The sequence below is a fragment of the Perognathus longimembris genome, chromosome 26 (assembly GCF_023159225.1).
Source record: "Perognathus longimembris pacificus isolate PPM17 chromosome 26, ASM2315922v1, whole genome shotgun sequence".
Taxonomy (NCBI): domain Eukaryota; kingdom Metazoa; phylum Chordata; class Mammalia; order Rodentia; family Heteromyidae; genus Perognathus; species Perognathus longimembris.
Window position 1 is genome coordinate 6,349,190 of NC_063186.1, and position 23,388 is coordinate 6,372,577.

General features: G+C 47.7%; 2 protein-coding genes across 5 annotated transcripts; both read right to left on the reverse strand.

The window, feature by feature from the left end:
- Nucleotides 1–6,911: 6,911 nt before the first annotated feature.
- On the reverse strand, nucleotides 6,912–12,926 carry Znf35 (zinc finger protein 35). Of its 4 annotated transcripts, XM_048334754.1 has the most exons (5): nucleotides 12,860–12,926; nucleotides 12,142–12,147; nucleotides 10,835–11,127; nucleotides 10,240–10,369; nucleotides 6,912–8,315 (listed from the first exon to the last, which is right to left on the reverse strand). In XM_048334754.1, the coding sequence occupies exons 3-5, from the start codon at nucleotides 10,979–10,981 to the stop codon at nucleotides 7,069–7,071; spliced, it is 1,524 nt and encodes a 507-aa protein (XP_048190711.1). In that variant the 5' UTR covers nucleotides 10,982–11,127; nucleotides 12,142–12,147; nucleotides 12,860–12,926; the 3' UTR covers nucleotides 6,912–7,068. The 4 variants fall into 4 exon arrangements, with proteins under 4 accessions (XP_048190711.1, XP_048190712.1, XP_048190710.1 ...); XM_048334755.1 differs by lacking the exon at nucleotides 12,142–12,147 and having other exon boundaries at nucleotides 12,854–12,906; XM_048334753.1 differs by lacking the exon at nucleotides 12,142–12,147 and having other exon boundaries at nucleotides 10,835–11,152; nucleotides 12,854–12,870.
- Nucleotides 12,927–14,956: 2,030 nt separating this feature from the next.
- Znf660 (zinc finger protein 660) lies at nucleotides 14,957–16,190 on the reverse strand. The gene has a single exon (XM_048334756.1). The coding sequence runs from the start codon at nucleotides 16,031–16,033 to the stop codon at nucleotides 15,005–15,007; it is 1,029 nt and encodes a 342-aa protein (XP_048190713.1). The 5' UTR covers nucleotides 16,034–16,190; the 3' UTR covers nucleotides 14,957–15,004.
- Between the last annotated feature and the right edge of the window lie 7,198 nt (nucleotides 16,191–23,388).

The following is a 23,388-nucleotide window of genomic DNA, read 5'->3' on the forward strand; positions in this document are numbered from 1 at the left end:
GAGCCCTGTAAGCAATGTCCCTGAGTTCAAGTCTAGGGCCCACCACTTGAGCATCACTGCCGGTTTTCTTGGGGTTCATTGGAGATAAGAGTCTCACAGACTTTCCTTCCAGGGCTGACTTTGAACCGTGTCGCTCACATCTCAGCCTCCAGACTGGCTAGGATGACAGGCGTGTGCCACCAGCGCCCGGCGGATACACTGAACTCCTGAGGTGCAGGATCGCCCAGGGATGAGGGGCTGGTAGCCGAATCGCGCGTTCTAAGCCCGGGGACCTTCGTTTCCTGGCTTCGATCATCCACACGCGTTCACCGACATCCCTCCATCCGGTCGGCCATCTCCACGCCGGGCTGGGCCCTGGGGTCCGCAGTGTGGGGCCTCGGGTGAGCGGCCAGAGATCGGAGGCCAGAGAAGGTGGGGGCGGGGGGGGGGAAATGAGGACAAGACTCGGGGAGCCGCTCTTGTCTCGTCCAGTCCCAAGCCAGCTCTCGGTGAAGTCCAGGGTGTCTGGTCTCAGAAGTCAAGGGTAGCCCAGGGCGACCGCGCGCACGTCACAGACGCCCTGCGCACGCGCACAACGCCCACGCCTCTCTAGGAAGTTGGAGAAACATCTCTATGGTTCCTTAGATATATTTTTTTTGGGGGGGTGGGGGAATCTTACCCCAAATAACTATGAATCTTAGCTTCGCCCCGGTTCCTAAAGTCTCATTAAAATCGATGTTGTTGTTAAGACTGGTGAGACCCAAGGGTCAAGGTGAGCAGGGAAAATTAAGAGGTCTTTTCTTCTGGAGGGGAGATTTCTTTTCCAAATACCCTCCCAATGACAGTATTTTTCCATACGAATTGATGGTCTCCTCACCATACCAACTTCCCCACCCCAGCTAGAACAATGTCACGTTCCTGCATTCCTAGACTGAACTTTGCCTGCCATTATTGGGGTTCTGATAAACCGTGACTGTATTTCTCTAGATCCAACCCAACCCACACACCACACGAAATGTTGCTAGTCTTTACAAGCCATATTCTAGCTCTTTGAACCTTTGCTTTCCTGATCCCAAAAGACAGGGTGACACAGGACAATCACTGCAAACATTTAATCTCTCAATTTCCTTTTAGTCTTTCCTATACATTTACATGTTAGCAAATGTTATGTATGTATGGCTCTGAAGTTTTATTATCCACTTAATATTACTGTTAGCCTATGGCTATATTCGTGTTTATACTATGATATCGCATGCAATCATGACTTTCTAATCAGTCACTTGGGTATTTTTGTAAAATAAGTAACAATGGCACATACATATTGCCTAATTTAAATACAGTTCCCTTAAAGTGGTACTACTGTTACTAAGATATATATGCACTTTTTTAAAAATGGTGTATATACTGAGAGCCACAGCTGATGTTTGTAATCTTAGCTACTGAGGAGGCTAAGATCTAAGGAGGTACAAAGGCAACCTGGGTGGACATATCCAAGAAACTTTTAATAACCAGTAAGCTGGAAATGGAGCTGTGGCTCAAGAGCCTCAGCCTTGAGTAAAAAATCTAAGGAACAGCACCTATGTCCTGAGTTCAAGCACATTAAAAAAAAAAAATCTGACTAGATTCAGATATCTCATTAGTATAACAGTGGATGCAAACTGTAAGTGAACATCATAAAGTTCTGGGGATAAATTCCCACATAGAATTCCAGATTGAGTCAAATTACCAATCAAGCATGAAGCCAGAGAAAAAAGTTTAGATAGATAAGTGTTCTTCTTGGTAAGTAACGTGAAGCTAGGCTACAGTGAAATAAAGACTAAAGTAGTTAATTCAGGAGGCACTGGAGCCGAGTATAACAGGACAGTAGAAGAGGGACATCAAAAACAGACTAGAAGGCTGGGAATATGGCTTAGCAGTAGAGTTCTCACCTTGCATGCATGAAACCCTGGGTTCAATTCCTCCGCACCACATAAACAGAAAAAGCGTGAAGTGGTGCTGTGGCTCAAGAGGTAGAGTGCTAGCCTTGAGCAAAAAGGAAGCCAGGGACAGTGCTCAGGCCCTGAGTCCAAGCCCCAGGACTGGCAAAACAATAACAAAAAAGCAGACAAAAGCAGGAGCTAGGGGTACCAAAAGTCACTAAACACCACAGTGAAAAGCAAACAGCTGTTCCCCAAAAGAAATACAAACACAGGAAACTAAGATCTGCAGTGAACAATCTTCAAATGATCTTTAGTGTTCATGCCCTTTGTTTTCACCTTTTAGGCAAAGCAGAAGACAAACCGTAAAATAGTGTGGTTATCAAAGAATAGCAGTTAAAAAATTATCAGACTTAATGTCAGAGGTGGGAAGGAGAAAGAGGATCATATTCAATAGCTTACTAAGTGGTAATCCAATAAAATGAAATATGTAAATAATTTATTGATTAAAAATTCTTACTCCTGGGGCTGGGGATATGGCCTAGTGGCAAGAGTGCTTGCCTCGTATGCATGAGGCCCTGGGTTCAATTCCCCAGCACCACATATACAGAAAATGACCAGAAGTGGCGCTGTGGCTCAAGTGGCAGAGTGCTAGCCTTGAGCAAAAAGAAGCCAGGGACAGTGCTCAACCCCTGAGTCCAAGTCCCAGGACTGGCCAAAAAAAAAAAAATTCTTACTCCTTATAGAAAATATGGAAATGACTAAAAAAAAAAGTTTACCTGGGCACTAGTGGCTCATGCCTATAATCCTACCTACTTGGGAAGCTGAGATCTGAGGATCATGGTTCAAAGTCAGCAGGGACAGAAAAGTCCCCATGAGACTATTATCCAAGTAACCACTAAAACCCAGAAGTGTCACTGTGGCTCAAAGTGGTAGAGCACGCTGTGGCTCAAGTGGCAGAGTGCTAGCCTTGAGCAAAAGGAAGCCAGGGACAGTGCTCAGGCCCTGAGTCCAAGGCCCAGGACTGGCCAAAAAAAAAAAAAAAAAAAAAGTGGTAGAGCACTAGCTTTGGGTAAATGAGCTCAGGGACAATGCCCAGGCCCTGAGATGAAGCTCCACAACTGATTAAAAAAGAAAAAGTTTAATTGCTGATAATTCTATTATCCATAATACCTTCAAATCTAAGCTCTAAATTTATCATCTAGCCAGCTGTGAACAAATCACTCCACCATTTACAACATCTTATATTTCTTTCAGGTAATCTGTTCATATACTTTTTTTCCTTTATTGTCAAAGTGAAGTTTCCTATACTTTTCACAGTAGAAAGTTACTACATAGGGCAGCCATATATGCAAATTGTACTCCATATATAATTTTGAAGCCAGATTTTTTTTTACCACTCTAAATGCAACCATATTTGCAAACTGTACTACATATATATTACTGGAGCCAGATTTTATTTTTTTTAGTACCTAAAGGAAAACTGGATATACATTATACCTCTGAAAATATTTCTTAATATGCCCTTGGCTACTTGGTAATGCTTTCCCAGAAATGAGTCTTGAACCAAATCTTAAACGAAACGTGAGGTTAGGTAAATAGGAGCAGGCTGGGAACCGGGGTGGGGGAGTGGGGGAGGGAGGTGGATTGTGTTTGTTCCAGGCACTGAAGCAGGTGTGAACAAAAGGCACAGTGGAGAACAGGTCGTGCCTCTAGACTGACGTAGGAGAGAATGGGGCTGGAAGCGTGGCCCAGGAGATAAGACCACAAATCTGTCTCACTGGCAAATAAGATTAGGAAGAGCTGTGTAGATTGTGGGAAAAAATCCTGGCAGTTTTCCCAGAAGACAGGCAAGGAAGAGGTCAGTAGAACTAGTTTGCTCTGGTATTCTGGGACCTAGCCTAACATTGACCACAGGGAGCATATGCTATTTTCATATGGAAGAGAGATGCACAACTGTTCAATCTAATCCAAGGGCCTCAGATGGCCATGGAGGGAATGCCTTTATGTATGTTTTGCCAGTACTAAGGTTTGAAATCAGAGCCTAGGTCCCAGTTGCTTAACATTAGAGCCTCCTCCCTCCTCCTCCCTCTCCTCCCTGAGTTGGCCTGTTGGTTTTTATATGACTGCAGTGGCTAACTTTGGCTAGTATTGCAATGTCCTCTAGAATTGTTTTAAAATATGGAGGCTTGAAATGGAAATGCTTTTAAAATCCCCAAGGTGGGGAGATGCTGGAGGCCAACACCTGTCATTGTCGTGACTCAGGAGGCTAAGATCTGAGGATCAAGACCCAAAACCAGGGCTGGGAAGGTGGCTTAGTGGTAGAGAGTTTGCCTAGCATGTATAAAGCCCTGGGTTCGATTCCTCAGTACCACATAAACAGAAAAAGCCAGAAGTGGTGCTGTGGCTCAAGTGGTAGAGTGCTTAACATGAGCACAGAGGCTCAGGGACGGTGCCCAGGCTCTGAGTTCAAGCCCCAGTACTGGCACAAAAACAAAGAGGAGGGCTGGGGATATAGCCTAGTGGCAAGAGTGCCTGCCTCATATACACGAGGACCTAGGTTCAATTCCCCAGCACCACATATACAGAAAACGGCCAGAAGCGGCGCTGTGGCTCAAGTGGCAGAGTGCTAGCCTTGAGCGGGAAGAAGCCAGGGACAGTGCTCAGGCCCTGAGTCCAAGGCCCAGGACTGGCCAAAAAAAAAAAAAAAAAAAAAAAAAAAACAAAGAGGAAGTGAGTAAATGAGTGAATCTCTTTGTTATTACAGAGGTGATAGGCTATGAGAAAGTGCACACAGGTTAAAGGTTAGTCATGCTTCCTACGCATGAAGGTACCCCAGACTAAATGATCTAGAAGGATCCAAGGCATTATTCCTCAAGAACTGAACCTATTGCATAGTTTTACAAATCCTTTTGTTCATGGGAATAAAGGGTCCATGGTTAACAAAAGTATCTTACCTTAGCCAGTATCTTCATCCTTCAACAAGTTTTCACTTTCCAACATCCCTGACCTTCTCAAAAACCAATACAAGGAGCCGGGAGCTGGTGGCTCACACCTAGCTACTCAGGAGGCTGAGATCTGAGGACCACAGTTCAAAGCCAGCCCAGGCAAGAGACTCCAAGAGACTCTTACTTCCAAGGAACCACCAGAAAACTGGAACTTGACCACTGGTTCAAAGTGGCAGAGTGCTAGCCTCAAGCAGGAAAGCTCAGGGGCATCACTCAAGCCCTGAGTTCGAGTTCCACCACCTACCAAAAAAAAGGCAATCTTTTAAGTATCCTATTCTACCTCCTCCTCTCTGCACTCCCCTTCGGTCCTCTCAAAACTAGAAGAGCTCTACCATTTCTTCTAAATACTATCCTGATATCCTGATAGTGAGAATGAAAAGCCACATTGGGAGTCCCTCACCCCCAGGCTGGCCTGGGAGGACAGCTTCCTGTCTAGGGAGGTTTATTCTGACTCCTCTATCTAGGGAGAGTAGTTACTCCTCACCCAGAAAGAAATGCAATGGCACTTTGGGGAGTGGAGGTATAGATTTTAGCAAATCAATGTGACTGGCACCTAGTCACATCTTAATTAATCCTGCTAGGTCATGCAGACTGGGTGAAAGTCAGTACAGAATTGCCAGGGGACCCCCACGGTTTAGGAGGTAAAAATAGCAAGGGGAGAGGCTGTTTCCTGTTTTTACTTTAGGGCAGGTAGATAATTAAGTTTTATTTTACAGACAGGCATGACAGTACGTATCTGTAATCTCTATGTGGGAACAGAGGCAGGACGATGACCGTTTCACGCTGGTCTAGGCAAAGTCGATATTTATATTGAAACCCTATTTCGGGCTGAGAATATGGCCTAGTGGCAAGAGTGCTTGTCTCACATACATGAAGCCCTGGGTTCGATTCCTCAGTACCACATATACAGAAAATGGCCAGAAGTGGCGCTGTGGCCTAGCCTTGAGCAAAAAGAAGCCAGGGACAGTGCTCAGGCCCTGAATCCAAGCCCCAGGACTGGCAAAACAAAACAAAAAACCCTATTTCATAAACAAGGCAAAATCAAAAGTGCTCAGGCTCAAGTGGTAGCACGCTTTTCTAGCATGAGACTTTGGGATCACAGAAAGGAGTGGGTGGTGAGACAATTTGCCTTTTGCTCAAGCAATTGTTTTAAAACCAAAATTAGGCTGGACACTGGTTGCTCACACCTGCCAACCTAGCCACACAAGAGGTGGAGACTTGAGGATGGAAGTTTGAAGCCAGCCCAGGCAGGAAAGTTTATGAGAGTCTTATCTCCACTAAGCTACAAAAAAGCTGGAAGTAAAGCTGTGGTTAAAGTGGCAGAGCTCTAGCTTTGAGGAAAAGAAGCTTAAGGATAGTGCACAGGCTCCGAGTTCAAGCCCTAAGACCAGCACTCCCCACCCCCCAAAAAAAGCAAAACTCTCCTTTTCCAAAATAGGATTACTAGGAGATAGCTTAGTCTGACCTTTTCCCAAAAATACAACCCTTTTCAGAAAACATGACTGCTCAGGGTACAGTTGGAACAAAAATCTTTGCTTTTGCTTTTAGGTGTTTAGTTTTTTTTTTCCAACTTGGCCTCTTAAATGCTTTCTTTTTTTTGGTTGGTCAGTCATGGGTTTGAAATCAGGACACTGTTCCTGAGCCCTTTTGTTTTGTTTTGCCAGTCCTGGGGTTTGAACTCAGGGCCTGAGCACTGTCCCTGGCTTCTTTCTGCTCAAGGCTAGCACTCTGCCACTTGAGCCACAGTGCCACTTCTGGCCTTTTCTATATATGTGATGCTGAGGAATTGAACCCAGGGCTTCATGTATACGAGGCAAGCACTTCACCTCTAGGCCATATTCCCAGCACCCCCTGAGCCCTTTTGTTCAAGGCTAGTCTCTACCACTTTGAAGCTACTGCACCACTTCCAGTTTGCTGGTGGTTTACTGGAGTCTCCTAGACTTTCCTGTCCGGGCGGGTTTTGAACCGTGATCCTCAGATTTCAACCTTCTGAGTGGCCAGGATGACAGGTGTGAGCCACCAGGGCCTGGCTCTCCTGCCTTCCTAAAAACTTACTGGAAAGGGTGTGGATCATCTTTTAGGAGAAAGAAGAAACAAAATCGCATCTGTGTTCCATGGTGGGGAGAGAGGGGAAGGCGAGGTCAAATGGCTGGATGTCCTTCTCATTATTCAACGAGGTGGGTCCGGTGGTGTCGCATGAGGTGGGAGTTCGAGATGAAGGCCGCGCCACACTTGGCACAGGAGTAGGGTTTCTCGCCGGTGTGGGTTCGCTGGTGCACGGTGAGGCTGGACCTCTGCCGGAAGGCCTTCCCGCACTCGTGGCACGAGTAAGGCTTCTCCCCGTTGTGGATCCGCTGGTGGATGAGCAGGTAGGAGCTGCAGGTGAAGGCCTTCCCGCACTCGCCGCACACGTAGGGAAGGTCTCCGCTGTGGATCCTTTGGTGGACGATGAGGCAGGACAGCTGGCTGAAGGCTTTCCCACACTCACTGCAATCGTACGGCTTCTCGGCAGTGTGGATCCGCTGGTGCACAATCAGGTGCGAAAAGCAGCTGAAGGCTTTGCCACACTCCTTGCACTCGTACGGCTTCTCGCCCGTGTGGCTTCGCTGGTGCACAATCAGGTTGGCGCTCTGCGTGAAGGCTTTGCCACAGTCGTTACAGGCGAAGGGCTTTTCCCCCGTGTGGATCCGCTGGTGGACAATGAGGTTGGAGCTGCGGGTGAAGGTTTTGCCACACTCATTGCACTCGTAGCATTTCTCCGTGATGTGCACTTTTTGGTGCCGGGCAAGTTGGGAGCTGTAACTGAAGGCTTTGTCACAGTCGTTGCACTTAAAGGTTTTCTCGAGTGAGTGGATTTTCTGGTGCACCGTCAGATTTGAACTCTGCGTGAAGGCTTTGCCACATTTAGCGCACACGTAGGGCCGCTGGCCCGTGTGAATTCTCTGATGCACCACGAGGTTTGCACTCTGAATGAAGGCCTTTCCACACTCGTGACACTCAAAGGGTTTCTCTCCCGTGTGGATTCTCTGGTGCACAACAAGATTAGCACTCTGACTAAAGCTTTTGCCACACACGCTGCAGGTGAAAGGCTTTAATCCAGGCTGTATGTTTTTATTTTTCACAGGGCCAGAACTAAGGCTGTATTTCCCCTTTGATTTCTTTCGTTTCTGGCCTTCCTCTTCTTTAAAGCTCCCAGAAAAGTGATAGTCTTGTATTGTTACTTTCCGGAAATCTTTCTTCTCCCGCTTTCTTCTCTGCCTCTTTAGCAAGGTTCCTTTTTCACAGATTTCTCTTAACTCAGGTCCCTGAGAGCCAGCTTTCTGCTTTCTTCCTGGTTGTATGGGGTGTTTTTCACCTTCATGAAATGGCTCAGGTTTTGGAACAAGTAAATGTAGGGTCTTGGTTTCAGCATCTGAACAAAAGGAACAGAAAACACAAGAAAATGTGATCTATGGAGACATCAAAGACTACTCATGCACTAGAGCCAGTGATACTGCATCCTGTGCAAAGAGATAGAAGGTCCTAGAAAAAAATTGTATTCAGTGAAGGAAGTCAGGGCCCACAGAGAAGAAGGCTGCATGCTTTCTCTCATATGAGGTCTATTAATTGAAATAGAGAAGTCAAAACTGAAATTCCTAAGAAAGGCTAAATCATAGTTCAACCAAATAAACATCAGGAAATGAGTAACAGAAAGGGGTAGGATGGGGTCAAGAGGAGAGGAGTACATGAATAAATACCAGATGGGGAAAGAATAAAATCAAGAACATAATATATATTCTACAAAACTTAAAAAGTATGAGGGAAGGTGTGGGTTAGGAGGAATGGGTGAGAATGCGGAAAGGGGTGATACTGATTAAGACACATTATCCTGTCAGATGCTGGTGGCCCACTCGTTTAATCCTAACTACTCAGGAGGCTGAGATCTGAAGATGGCGGTTCAAATCTAACCTGAGCAGAAAAGATCTAGGAGATTCACAACCCCAATAAACTACCAAAAAAGCTGGAAATGGGGCTACACAAGTAGTATATCACTATCACTGAGTGAAAAATAAGCTCAGGGACAACAGTCAGGTGCTAAGTTCAAGCCCTAGGACCAGTACAAAAATACAAAGAAAACTGGGTACTGGTGGTTCAAGCCTGTAATCCTAGCTACTCAGGAGACTGAGATCAGAGGATAGTAGTTCAATGCCAGATGAGGCAGGACAGTCTGTAAGACTATCACCAATTATCCAACAGAAAGCTGGAAGTGGAGCTGTGGCTCAAAGTGGTAAAGTGCTAGCCTTGAGCACAAAAGCTCAGGGATAGCATCTAGGCCCTGAGTTCAAGCCACATGACTGACAAAAAATAAAAGATGCATTATGCCAATAATTATATTCAAAAACTGCTTTGTTAGATGGCAACTCCCTTGTACAACAACTTAAAGATAATAAATATATACACTAAAAAATAAAGCTAGGCAGCGGTGGCTCACACCTGTAATCCTACTCAGGAGACTGAGATCTGAGGATTGTGGTTCAAAGCCAGCCCGGGCAGGAAAGTCCTTGAGACTCTTATGGTTTTTTTTGTTTTTGTTTTTTGGCCAGTCCTGGGCCTTGGACTCAGGGCCTGAGCACTGTCCCTGGCTTCTTTTTGCTCAAGGCTAGTACTCTGCCACTTGAGCCACAGCGCTGCTTCTGGCCGTTTTCTGTATATGTGGTGCTGGGGAATCGAACCCAGGGCCTCATGTATCCGAGGCAGGCACTCTTGCCACTAGGCCATATCCCCAGCCCAGTCCTTGAGACTCTTATCTCCAATTAATCACAGAAAAAGCCAGAAGTGGCCTCTGTTGCTCAAGTGGTAGAGCACTAGTCCTCGGTAAAAGGAGCTCAGGGACAGTGCCTAGGTCCAGAGTTCAAGCCCCAGCACTGGCAAAAGAGAAAGAGAGAATTTAGCTTCATAAGGTTGTGCATAGATTAATGAAGTTAACTCTGTCAATTGTTCAGAACAATACACAAAGACACAAGTGTTCATGTGTCTACAGTGACTTTCAGCATGATTAACAGTGCCGGCAGGTGGAGGAGGGGGGCAAGAGCATAGGTGAACCAGGAGGGATAAAAGAGAAAACCACACTTGGGCTGGTAATATGGCTTTGTGGTAGAATGCTGGCCTAGCATGCATGAAGCCCTACGTTCGATTTCTCAGTACCACATACACAGAAAAAAACAGAAGAGGTACACTTTTGATACCTTGACACTCTGTCCTTCAAGCCTGAAATACAGATGATCACACTCACTCACACTCTCAGGAAAGAGTGAGACACCCCAGGGTCAGCTGATGAGTCAGGAAGTTGACCTTACCTAGAGGAGTCAGGCTCCTGTGAGTCTTCAGGAGCTCGCTCTTGGCCAGGGTCCCCGGCAATGAGCGGCTGCCAGGCGCCTCCTGTGTTGTTCTTAGGACGACTCCAAGGTCCCAGAACGAGCTCTGAACCTAGACACAAGCAAGTATAGCTGGTTTATGAGGGTGGGGGTAGTGTTAACGGGACTGAGGATGAGCATATTTGAGCAAGAGAGCTCAAAGAAAGCCAGGCGCTGGTGGCTCATGCCTATCAAGCTACCCAGGAGGCTGAGATATGATATGAGGACTGCAATTCAAAGCTAGCAAGGGCAGGAAAATCAGTGAGATTCTTATCTCCAATGAACCACTAGAAAACCAGAAGTGGCACTGTTGCTCCAAGTGGTAGATTGGTAGCCTTGTGCAAAAAGAGCTCAGGGACAGTGCCCAGGCCCTGAGTTCAAGCCCTAGGACTGACAAAACAAAACAAAACAAAACAAAAAACAACAAAAACTTCAAGAGTCTTGGCTAAGAAACAAAGATTTAGACCCAGAGGACCAAAAGTCCTCCCGGAAATGACATGAGGACTTTAGGACTCTCTCCTCCCAGGCCTTCACTTACCTTCTGCTCCTCTTCTGATACATCCGGGTCTGTCCGAGAGCCAGCTCCGGGGACCCAGACGTGTTTGCTGGCTGCCTGATTTAGGATATTTTCATCCTCTTCCTCTTCTTTTTTCACCTTCACTGGGCCCCACGGGGCTAGGGCCATGGTGGCTCTCGATTCTGCAGTCCCTTCTATTCTCAGCCAGGGAGGGCCAATAGCTAAGGGCTGCACAGCACAGGTCAAGCCCCATTTAATCTTTACTTGCCAAAGCCTCTTCTTGAGTTTCTTCCCAGGGCCAACAGGAGAATTATCTATTAAAAGACCAGGAAACATGGGCTGGGAAAGTGGCTTAGTGGTAGAGAGCTCGCCTAGCATGCACGAAGCTCTGGATTTGATTCCTCAGTACCACATAAACAGAAAAGGTCAGAAGTGGTGCTGTGGCTCAAGTAGTAGAGCCACTAGCCTTGAGCACAGAGAGGCTGATGGACCAAAGAAAAGACCAGGAAACAATATTGGCAATAAGGACAGATATGTGTGGATGCCACTTAGCCCACTGGCCAATTAATTGCTCCAGTGCCGGGTGGGTCAGTAGCCACTGTAGCCCAGAGAATGTTATGTCCTCTCCCATAAGATAGAAGACAGTGGCTCACTCCTATAATCCTAGCTACTCAGGAGGCTGAGATAAAAGAATCTCAATTTGAAACCAGCTGGGGAAAACATATATAGTTCTACTTCTTCTAGCATCACGTTAACATATTTATTTGTTTTGTTTTTGTTGCCAGTCCTGGGGCATGGACTCAGGGCCTGAGCACTATCCCTGGCTCCTTTTTGCTCAAGGCTACCACTCTACCACTTGGAGCCACAAGCCTCTTTGTTTTCTGATGGTTAATTGGATATAATTGGGGACTTTTCTTGCCCGGGCTGGCTTTGAACCATGATCCTCAGATCTCAGTCTCCTGAGTTCAAGCTAGGATTACAAGCGTGAGCCACCAGTGCCCAGCTATGAGGACATTTCTTTTTGGATAGTGACATCACTTCCTCATAGTGGTTTTGTGTTTTTATTTTAAAGGGGTTTTACAACACAAGGATTTACTGCTATGGATACAAAAAATAACTTTAAAAAGAAGGCAAAAGGGGCTGGGGATATAGCCTAGTGGCAAGAGTGCCTGCCTCATATACATGAAGCACTGGGTTCAATTCCCCAGCACCACATATACAGAAAATAGCCAGAGGTGGCACTGTGGCTCAAGTGGTAGAGTGCTAGCCTTGAGCAAAAAGAAGCCAGGGACAGTGCTCAGGCCCTGAGTCCAGGGCCCAGGACTGGCCAAAAAAAAAAAAAAAAAGAAGGCAAAAAATAGGCCAGGAAGTCTATTCATTAATATTTTTAAATAGTTATCTCCAGATGGCATTAAAAAAAAACAAACCACTAGTTTTGTTGGGTGCTGACAGCTCAGGCCTAGCTTCTCAGAAGGCTGCGCTCTGAAGATGAAGGTTCCACAATACCAGCGTGGGAGGAAAATTCTTGCAACTCTTTTATTTTACAAGAAACCAGTAAGACGGAAGGAAAAAAAAAAAAAAAGTGGACCTGTGGGCTCAAATGATAAGAGCACGGCTGAGTGCAAAAAAGCTCAAGGACAGCGCCAAGGTCCCGAGTTCAAGCCCCAGGACTGGCCCAAAGGGGGAAAAAAAAAAGGGGGTGGGGGGGAGGGGGAGAGCCATGCAGGACTAATTGGCAAGACTGTCACCACACTTGTGATTGAGGCGTGTGCCACACAACTGGCGGGATTCGAACCCCATCCAGCCGACGTCCTTTCCCTCAGGTGCAGGCCCTTGGGGTCGCAGGCGCCATCCCGGGGGGGGGGCGGGGCGGAGGGGGGGCGGGTGCAGCGCGCCACGACTCCGAGCTCCGGGGCACAGTCACCACCTCGGTCAGCAGCCTCCCCGGGAGGGGCACGCCCAGGGCGGCCCTTCCGTCTCCCCCACCTCCCCCGAACCCCTCGGTGGCCCCCGCCCCTGCCCGCCGCACAGCGCACTCACCTGGGCGCCCAAACCGGCGGGTCACCGGCTCCCCTACTCCCGCCCGCGCGAGAACAATAACCGGACAGGAAGTGCCTCGACGCAACTTCCGGTTGGCCTGGGTTTTTCCCGCCCCCCCCCCACCAGCCGGCTTGTCTAGGAATCTCGGAGGTCTCTCCTCTCCTCTCGATGGTTTCCTCCCCACCACCTGTCAAGGATGCACTGGAGCCAGTGCTGTGTGGAATTTAATCTCCCCGTGCAGGGCTGGGTAGGAAAGTCTGTGAGACAATGAAACACTGAAAAATAGGAAGGAGAGCTGTGACTCGAGTGGAAGAGCACTAGCCCTGAGTGACAAAGCTATGGCAACACTGCTCAGACCCTGAGTTCAAGCCCCAGCACACCCAGTGTTATCACTCAGGAGATTTTGTTTTGTATTTGAGGTAGGGGTTTGCTATGGAGCCCACAGAGGCTCCACACTTGCCACGGTGCTCAGGCGTGGCCTAGGATTCTAGATCCTCTTGCCCCAGCTTCTGAAAGGCTGGGATTATAAATGTGTGGCAACATGAGCAGATTTAAGGATAGGACCCCCAAATGACTTGAAAATACGTTAGAACTGGATGGCAGGAACTCTTGTCTGTAATCCTACCGACTCAGGCAGGAGGTTGAGATCTGAGGATCAAGGCACAAAGACAGCCTGAGCAGAAACTGAAGCTGAGGCTCATAGGAGATCACCAGACTTGAGCAAAAAAGTTGAGAGAGGACAGTGCTTAGTGGTAGAGTGCTTGTCTAGCCTACATGAAGCCCTGGGCTCAATGCCTTAGTACCATGTAAACAGAAAAAGCCAGAAGTAGTACTGTGGCTCAAGTCATAGATTGCTATCCTTGAGCAAAAGAAGCTTAGGGACAGTGCCCGGCCCTGAGTTCAAGCCCCAGGACTCGCAGAAAATAAAAGAAGTGAAAGCACCCAAGCCATGAGTTCAAATTCCAGGACACACACACACACAGAGAGAGAGAAAGAGAGAGAGAGAGAGAGAGAGAGAGAGAGAGAGAGAGAGAGAGAGAGAGAGAGAGAGAGCTAAAGAAAACCCCTCAAACACACATAGAATGCATCCCATAAAGAATAAGAAAACTGTGGATAATAGTCATCACTAATATCTACAGACACAGTAGTTAAAGTGAACTTCCTTTTAACAGTCTGTTTCCTAAAGTCAGTATATATTACATGTATAATCAAAGAACACAAAGGCAACCTGGAAAGTGAACTGTACAACACTTGGGTGGAGATGGGAGCAGAAGACACTGTTCACAAGGAAATGACCTCATTACTTGTGTCATTGGAATCATCTCAATAATAACAACAAAAAGTAAGTTTTTTTAAAGAGAGAAGGCAGATGAAGTCATTGTGAGAAGTTCCCATAATTCTCCAGCATCACGTCCCAGTGGAAAGCCCTCTGAATGGGGTCCAGACACACCCACTGCGTGTGCGTGTGAGATTACCAGTGCCCCGTGCTCCCCTCCTCCAAGAGTCTTTTCAATTTGGGGCAAGGGGGACATTATAAGACCGTGAGGTAGGCAACAGACATCAGGGAGACATAAGAGGCCCCAGGGAGCTTCTCAGGAGGCTGAGGTCTGAGGATTGCAGTTCAAAGCCAGCCCAGGGGAAAAAAAAAGTCTGTGAGACTCTTACCTCTGATGAACCACCAGAAAGCCAGAAGTGGAGCTGTGGCTCAAAGTGGTAGAGTGCTAGCTTTGAGCTGAAGAGCTCAGGGATAGTGCCCAGGTCCTGAGTTCAAGGTCCTGAGAGGGGTGTGTGTGTGTGTGTGTGTGTGAGAGAGAGGGGGGGGAGAGAGAGAGAGACCCAAGGAAAGAGGCTCAGGTACAGCATCTAGACCCAGAGTTCAGGCCCCACAACTGATTAAAAATAAATAAAGTCAAGTTAAGGTTCAGGATACAGGAAAACTGCTTTTCAGAAAAGTAGCCATTAGCACTATGATTGACAATTTTTTTTTCCAGTCCTGGGGCTTGAACCCAGAGCCTGAGCGCCATCTTTGGCTTCTTTTATGCTCAGGGTTAACACGCTACCACTTGAGCCACAAGGCCACTTCTGGCTTTTGCTATATATGTGGTGCTGAGGAATTGAACCCAGGGTTTCATGTATACAAGCCCTCTACCACTAGGCCATAGTCCCAGCCCGACAATTGGTTATTGAGGAAGGTTCTTGGTCCTTGCTGTGTTTTCTCTGATGTTGAAGCAGCTGCGAGCTATAACGGTAGGCTTTTCCACACTGGTCACATTTATAAGGCTTCTCCTTCGTGTGGGTCCTCAAATGGAGAATCACTTGGGAAGTTTGTCTGAACGACTTCCCACATTCATTACAACTATAGGGTTTCTCTCCAGTGTGAACTCTCCGATGGTCGAGAAGGTTGCGATTGGAAGTAAACGCTTTGCCACACTCGTGACAGGTGTGAGGCTTCTCACGACGATGGAGTCTCTGGTGTTCTTGAAGCATCTTCCTTAAGATGAAAGCTTTCCCACACTGATCACATTCATAGGGCTTTTCCCCACTGTGAATTCTCTGATGATCTAGAATCTTGCTGTGGGAGCTACATGTTTTCCCACACTCCTTACACTGGTACACTGCTTTCCCTCTGTGCATTCTCTGATGTTGAGTGAGGTTAGAACTCCGGCGAAAGGCTTTGCCACACTCCAGACAAATGTACGGTTTCTCTCGAGTGTGCACTCTGTGATGGGAAATAAGTCCTGAACTCCGACTGAACGTTTTCCCGCACTCCTTGCACTCGTACGTTTTCTCTCTACTGTGGACCTCCTGGTGCCGGATGAGGTGTGATTTACCACTGAACGATTTGCCACAGTCGCTACACCTGTAGGGTTTCAATCCACTGTGGATCCTCTGATGAACAACCAGGTTGGAGCTATGACTGAAGGCTTTCCCACACTCCTTGCACTCGTAGGGTTTCTCTCCCGTGTGGATTCGTTGGTGCACAGTGAGGTTGGCACTCTGACCAAAGGCTTTCCCACACTCAGCACACACGTACTGTCTCTTTTCAGTTGGAATTTTCTCCTTTGTTGTTGGAAGGTTGGGGTACTGGCTGCCATCTTTGTCAGGTGCTTGGTCATTCCCTTCTGTGAGGGCTTTAGTGTTTTCCACCGTAGGGTGTTGGAAACTTGTCTTTCTCCTCATCGTTGCCTGATGGAAAGGATGCTCCTGTAGGTTCCTTTTTAGAGGTGCTGTTGAAATGGTGGCATCCTGAGGACCACTTTGGTGGAATTCTCGTGAGAATAAGGTGGGAGGATGGGTTTGTCGTTAATAGTGTCAACACCTCCTTAGTCCCAGCTTCATCATCTAACAGGAGAAAACAGATATTGTACATGTCACCTGTTCTCTGTACGGTAGCAATAAGAATTGTGCAACAACAACAAAAAGCCAGGCACCAGTGGCTCGTGCCTGTCATCCTAGCTACTCAGGAGGCTGAGATCTGAGGATCACGGATCAAAGCCAGCCTGGGCAGAAAGGTCCATGAGACTCTTACCTCCAAAAAAACTACAAAAATAAGCCAGAAATGCAGTTGTGGCTCAAGTGGTAGAGTGCTAGCCTTGAGCAAAAGAAGCTAAGAGACAGTGCCTAGGCCCTGAGTTCAAGCCCCAGGACCAACACAAAACAAATGTTTCTTTTTCTCAAGGATAATATGTGCTGTACCACAGGGTCTCACATGGAGGAATAAGTGTTCAAAGGTAGAGAATGGTTTAACAAGATGAGAAAAATGAAGTTACACAGAGACCAAAGTAAAGAATTATAGGAAGCCAAGGGCTAAGGGGATCCAATAGGTCCAGCTTCAAAATAAAGAATGGATGAGGCTGGGAATGTGGACCAGTGGTACAGTGCTTGCCTAGTATGCATGAAGCCCTGGGTTCGATTCCTCAGTACCACAGAAAAATCCGGAAGAGGCGCTGTTGCTCAAGTGGTAGAGCGCTAGCTTTTAGCACACAGAGGCTCAGGGACAGAGCACAGGCCCTGAGTTCAAGCCCCACAATGGACAAAAAAATTAATAGACTTATGTATGGCTGATAGCCTGGTATTTCTGGGGTTTTTTTTTTTTGGCCAGTCCTGGGGCTTGGACTCTGGGCCTGAGCACTGTCCCTGGTTTCTTTTTTGCTCAAGGCTAGCACTCTGCCACATGAGCCACAGCGCCACTTCTGGCCATTTTCTGTATATGTGGTGCTGGGGAATCGAACCCAGGGCCTCATGTATATGAGGCAGGCACTCTTGCCACTAGGCCATATCCCCAGCCCCGGTTTTTGTTTTTTTGGCCAGTCCTGGGGCTTGAACTCAGGGCCTATCCCTGGCTTCTTTTTATGTATGAGGCTTTCTCACTCCCCCTGGTTGTACCACCATAGCTAGTGCTCTACCCCTTCAGTCATGCCTCCAGTTCTGGCTTTTTCTTTTTTTTTTTTGCTGGCTAACTGGAGATAGTCTTGAAGAGCTGGGCACCAATGGCATATGCCTGTAATCCTAGCTACTCAGAAGACTGACAGCTGAGGGTTGTGGTTCGAAGCCAGCCCAGGCAAGAAGTTCAAGAGATTTCTTCTCTCTAACAAACCAGCAAAAAGCCAGAAATGGATCTGTGGCTGTGGGGGCAGAACACCAGCTTTGAGTGAAAAAGTAAACCCGACATGGACATATGGTCGAGTGGCAGAGCGCCAGCCTTGAGTAGAAAAAGCTGATTCCTAGGGCTGGGACATACAGCTCAGTGGCAAAGCGCTTGCTTAGCCAGTGCAATGTCCTGGGTTCTATCCCCAGTAACAAAAACAAGCAGACAAAAATATTTAACAATATATGTTGTTAAAAAAAAAAAAGGCTGAGTCCTGTTTTCAAAGTGACAGGGGGAAAGTAGGGGGGGGGTGTTTAAAGGGTCATCAGAATTGCTTTCTGAGCGCCCATTTCTTAGAATTATCAGGCCTCAAAGGAAGTTTGGCTTTCCTGGCAGGTGAGCTCAGACTCGGCTTCTGAACGTGTCACAACTGTTCCGTTACCTTTCCCTCTCCCAGAACACAGCTGTCTGGTACCAAACTGTACCTAAGCCCAAGTGGTAGCACACCAAACCTATTGTGGGGTCCAGGGCCTTGACACCGGTTGAGGGAATAAAGTGAACATCCTTGGACCAAGACTGTGACCTCCTCCCCTGAATCACAGGGTCCCCCCTGGCTGGGGACAGAGCCCCCGCCCGGGGCTGAGTGATCTGGGCCTAGTATCTCCATCCTGGAAGCTCCCCCACCCCCGCCCCGCCCCCGGGTAGGGCAAGGACCTCGACCAGTGTTGCTATGGTGACCCACAGCTAGAGATGAGGATGCTGGGGACCCACATCTGCATCCTTCCCCCACCCCACCCCCAACCCAGGAGGACTGGAGGAGTCCAGAGACTCCATCAGAGACAAAAGAGACAGAACTGGAAAGAAGGCGGGAGAGGCTCACGACGACCCTCCTCCCCCCCCCCAATCCCGGATCCCCCCAACACCCCCTCACACCCCCAAACCCGGCCCAAGTCCCCAACCACCCACAGCCTCACCCCACCCCACCCCCAAGCACCAGACAAAACTTCTCGGAACCAGGCGGACCAGCAACTGCGGCGGCGACTCCTCACCGACGGCCCCTTTGCCAGAGACCCCCAGCGGCCCTTCTAGGCATCTGGAAGCTTCCTCGCCTCTATGGCTTCCACACCGCCCCGCTCACCCCACCCCGACCCCACCCCGACCCCGCCCGGCCCCCAGTCTGCGAGGGGAAAAGAAAAAACCCTTTGCCAAAGTCCATCCGGCGCGCTGCCCCGCCCACCAGGCGGGCTTTGCGGAGCTGCCATTGGCTGGAGGGAGGCCTGTGGGCGGGGTTAGAAAGGCCAGCCAATGAGAAGCGAGCCCTTTCAAGGGGGCGGGGCCACCCAGCCCACAGCAACACCCGCGAAGAACAATGAAAGATTTGCCCCCTGGCCCGAGGATGCTCGACCTTGGAGCTTGCTAGGAATATTCCAGACGGGGAGACGTGGCAGCCCTGGGTGGGGTCGGTCCTGGAGGGGTGAGAGGAGACACTGACGCAGGTGAATGAACGGTACGTCTAGAAAAGCTGTAGCGTCAAAGTAAAAAATAATAACGAGGGAAGTGGTGGGGAAAAAGAAAAAAAAAAACACGGAGATAATGGGGATCAGATGCTTTAAAAAAGATAATTTTAGGTACGCTTCGAAATGACCCATAAAAAGTTTTTATTTTTTTTTCACCCTCTTTAATCCATGCAAGTACCCGAGGCTGTTTCCAGAAAGCCAGGGCATCCATTGTTATTGGACGGCCACAGCAAGGGGACTAGTGGCAGATACACTGATGTTGTGGGCTGGTTCTCAACCTCCAGGTCATGAGTATGGCAAAGGGAGAAACAGCAGACAAAGATTTTTTTTTTTTAATGTAAAAGATGGGGCCAGAAGATGATCAACTCAAGGCAGAGGATTGTCCAGTGTAGCCTAGGGAATGATGCACCATCAGGCTCTTCCTTGGGCTTTGAGCAAACTCAGTATGAAACCCGATTTTTGTGTGTATAGATGTAATATGGAGGTCAGATCTGGCTGTTGAGGGGTGCCAGATTGACTCCATCTCAGTGAAAGAGAGCAGCAGCTGCCTCCATCTTCACTAAACTTTCCCCTGCCCCTGAGCCTCAGGGTTGGGAGTGTGCCCTGTCTGCTCAGAACTCAGGGAAGTTCCCCTTCTCTGTGATGAGATTGTGTAAACGGCTTGACCACCTGAGGCGTGGAAGGTTCAAGGAACATTCAAGGTTAAACCTGTGCTCTCCCAGGAGTAGGCATATCCATCTGCATCCTGTGAGCCCCACCAAATCTATGCACCAATTCTAACTAGAATGATAGGTTGGTTCAAACAGTTGCTATGAGGCAGACTGTAACTCCATTGGCCACCTGCATGTGGCAGGCTTGACCATGTAGTGTTTGCCTTTATAGCCCGACCCTGAGCGTAGCCCAGCAAGCCCGACCCTGGGCTGTGGCCCTGGCCAGTCAGCCTGCTTTTCACGGTTGTGATCCCAGCTCCCAAGTCTGGGCCGTGACCCGGGCCAGTCAGTATACTTTTTACTTCCCCAATAAATCCATCTTTCTACTTGAGACTGTCTCTGAGTGGTGGAGTCCTGGAGGGATGCGGGATCTCCCCACCCTCGGACCCCATTACATTGTGGTCCCCTCACTTGGGGGGGGACCCCATTACATATATGTATACACACGCACATATATATTGCTGGTACTGGGTCTTGAACTCAGCATCTTCTGCTCTCGCTGGGTTTTTTCACTCAAAGATGACACTCAACTACTTCAACCATATATCTACTTCCAGTAATTTGCCCCTTAATTGGAGCTTAGTGTGTCCTAGACTTTTTTTTTTTTTTTGCCTCACTGGCATCAAACTCTCTTACCTTTCTTCTCCATTGTTTAAGCAAGAGCTCACCAAACCTTGCTTCCAAGTTTGTGGTGTGTAAGGAGATAGATATAATAGTTTAAGGTGTCCCAGCCTTAGGGGGCCTACCAAAAGGGTGGAAGGAAAGCAGTGTCGGTTTCTGACTGCTCATCACTAAATTCCCATCATTCAGGATTTTTTTTTTGCCAGTCCTGGGGCTTCTTCTTGCTCAAGGCTAGCACTCTACCACTTGAGCCACAGTGCCACTTCTGGCTTTTTTTCTGTGTCTGCGGTGCTGAGGAATCAATCCCAGCGTTTCAAGTATGCAAGGCAAGCACTCTACCGCTAAGCCATATTCCCAGCCCTCAGGAGTGGTTCTTGCTGGATTCTCAATTAGGAGTACTACTTATGAAGTCAGCTTGTTTTATTGTTATCAGTCCTGGGTCTTGGGGCCTGGATGCTGTCCTTGAGCTATTTTGCCAGAAAAACAACAATCTTATCAGAAACCTTCTCTGCCCCAACTATTTCTTGAAGCACCCAAACTTGCACAACAGGCTACTTGCTAAAAGTCCCTGCTGACTAAGTGTTCTGCTTTTACCCCCGCTATATAAACCCTGATTAGGGCCAGGCACGACCTCTCTGATCCCCACTGGAGCGTACCCCCATTAAATTCTCTTTTAATCACCCTTACCTCCCTCTGCATGTTCATTTCTCGCCTACAACGTTATCTACCAATGAAACTACAGCTCCAACCCCTGGCTCCAGTTTGTCCAGGTTCCCTAATAGTAGCTTTATATGATATTTGCTCCTTAACAGCAATGAGCTGTCTCCTCAGTAGCTCCAGCTCTGATTCGGGCATCTTGTTATTGAACTGTCCCGCCCTCCCACAGCCTTTTCCTCAAAGAGCCCATGGGTTTATCAGCAGCAAAATGTGTCACATACCAGATAAGTCTAGTTAAAACTCACCTAGTTGGGACTGGGAAGGTGGCTCAGTGGTAGAGTGCTTGCCTCGCATGTACGAAGCCCTGGGTTCGATTCCCCAGCACCACATATACAGAAAACGGCCAGAAGTGGCGCTGTGGCTCACGTGGTAGAGTGCTAGCCTTGAGCAAAAAGAACCAGGGACAGTGCTCAGGCCCTGAGTCCAAGCCCCAGGACTGGCAAAAAAATAAATAAAAATAAATAAAACTCACCTAGTTGAGAACCCCATCTGGAGTCTTGGCAACGTTAGTGAGGCAGTAATGGCGAACTAGATTCCCGGCAAATGGCTTCTAATCAAATCTGGTTCTCAGCTGAGCACCAGTGGCTCACGCCTGTCATCCTAACTACTCAGGAGGCTGAGATCTTGAGCAAAAGAGCTTAAGGAGGGGCTGGGGATATAGCCTAGTGGCAAGAGTGCCTGCCTCGGATACATGAGGCCCTAGGTTCGATTCCCCAGCACCACATATACAGAAAACGGCCAGAAGCGGCGCTGTGGCTCAAGTGGCAGAGTGCTAGCCTTGAGCGGGAAGAAGCCAGGGACAGTGCTCAGGCCCTGAGTCCAAGGCCCAGGACTGGCCAAAAAAAAAAAAAAAAAGAGCTTAAGGACAGTGCCCAGGCCCAAGTTCAAGCCCCACTTCTCTCTCTCTCTCTCTCTCTCTCTCACATACACACACACACACACACACACACACACACACACACAAATCTGGCCCCCAGGAGGCTAAGATCTGAGGATCACAGTTAAAACCAGCCCAGACAGAACAATCTGTGAGACTCCTATCTCTCCAGTACTTCCCCACCCCAAGTGGTGTTGGGGCACAAATGGTAGAGCTCCAGCCATGAGTGGAAAAGCTAAGGGAAAGTGCTCAGGCCTTGAGTTTAAGCCTGAGTACACACACACACACACACACACACACACACACACACACACACACACACACAAAGGATTTGAGCCCAGAGTTTGTTCCAGAGTTTTGATAGCCACAAGAATGCAATGGGCCACCAGCACAACAATGTTCTGTTCATTGCAGCACAATTTGTCATAGCTAGAATTTGGAACCAACCCAGATGCTCCTCAGTAGATGAATGGATCAGGAAAATGTGGTACATATACACAATGGAATTTTATGCCTCTATCAGAGAGAATGACATTGCCCCATTTGTAAGGAAATGGAAGGACTTGGAAAAAATTATACAAAGTGAAGTGAGCCAAACCCAAAGAAACATGGACTCTATGGTCTCCCTCATAGAGAATTATTAGCACAGGTTTAGGCTAGTCACAGCAGAGGATCACAAAAGCCCATAGCTATACCCTTATGAACACAAAAGATGATGCTAAGTGAAATGAACTCCATGTTATGGAAACCACTGTTATATCACTGTTGTAATTACTTTCAACATGCGATGTGAAACCGTAGCTTCTATTATTGATGATCCTCTTGTATCCCTTTCCTGTGGTTGTACCTGCACTATCTCTGTATCTTATCTGAGTACATTGGAAACCATATACAGGTATTAGAACTAGGAAACTGAAAGGGAATACCAAAATTGAGAGACACAGGGTAAAAAAGACAAATGATTACAAAAGCAATACTTGCAAAACTGTTTAGTGTAAATCTACTGAACAACTCATGGGGGGAAAGGGAAGGGGGAGGGGGGAATGAGGGAGGAGGTAACAAACAGTAGAAGAAATGTATCCAATGCCTAATGTATGAAACTGTAACCGCTCTGTATATCAGTTTGACAATAATTATTTTATTTATTTATTTATTTATTTATTTTATTATTTTTTTTTTTTTGGCCAGTCCTGGGCCTTGGACTCAGGGCCTGAGCACTGTCCCTGGCTTCTTCCCGCTCAAGGCTAGCACTCTGCCACTTGAGCCACAGCGCCACTTCTGGCCATTTTCTGTATATGTGGTGCTGGGGAATCGAACCTAGGGCCTCGTGTATCCGAGGCAGGCACTCTTGCCACTAGGCTATATCCCCAGCCCCGACAATAATTATTTTAAAACAGGAAAAAAAAAAAGAACAAACATGTTACCAACCAGAACTGGTTGTTGCAAATGATTGGTCAAGAAAAATAGCGATGGATTGTGACTGCTCATTTAAGCATTCTCCGAGA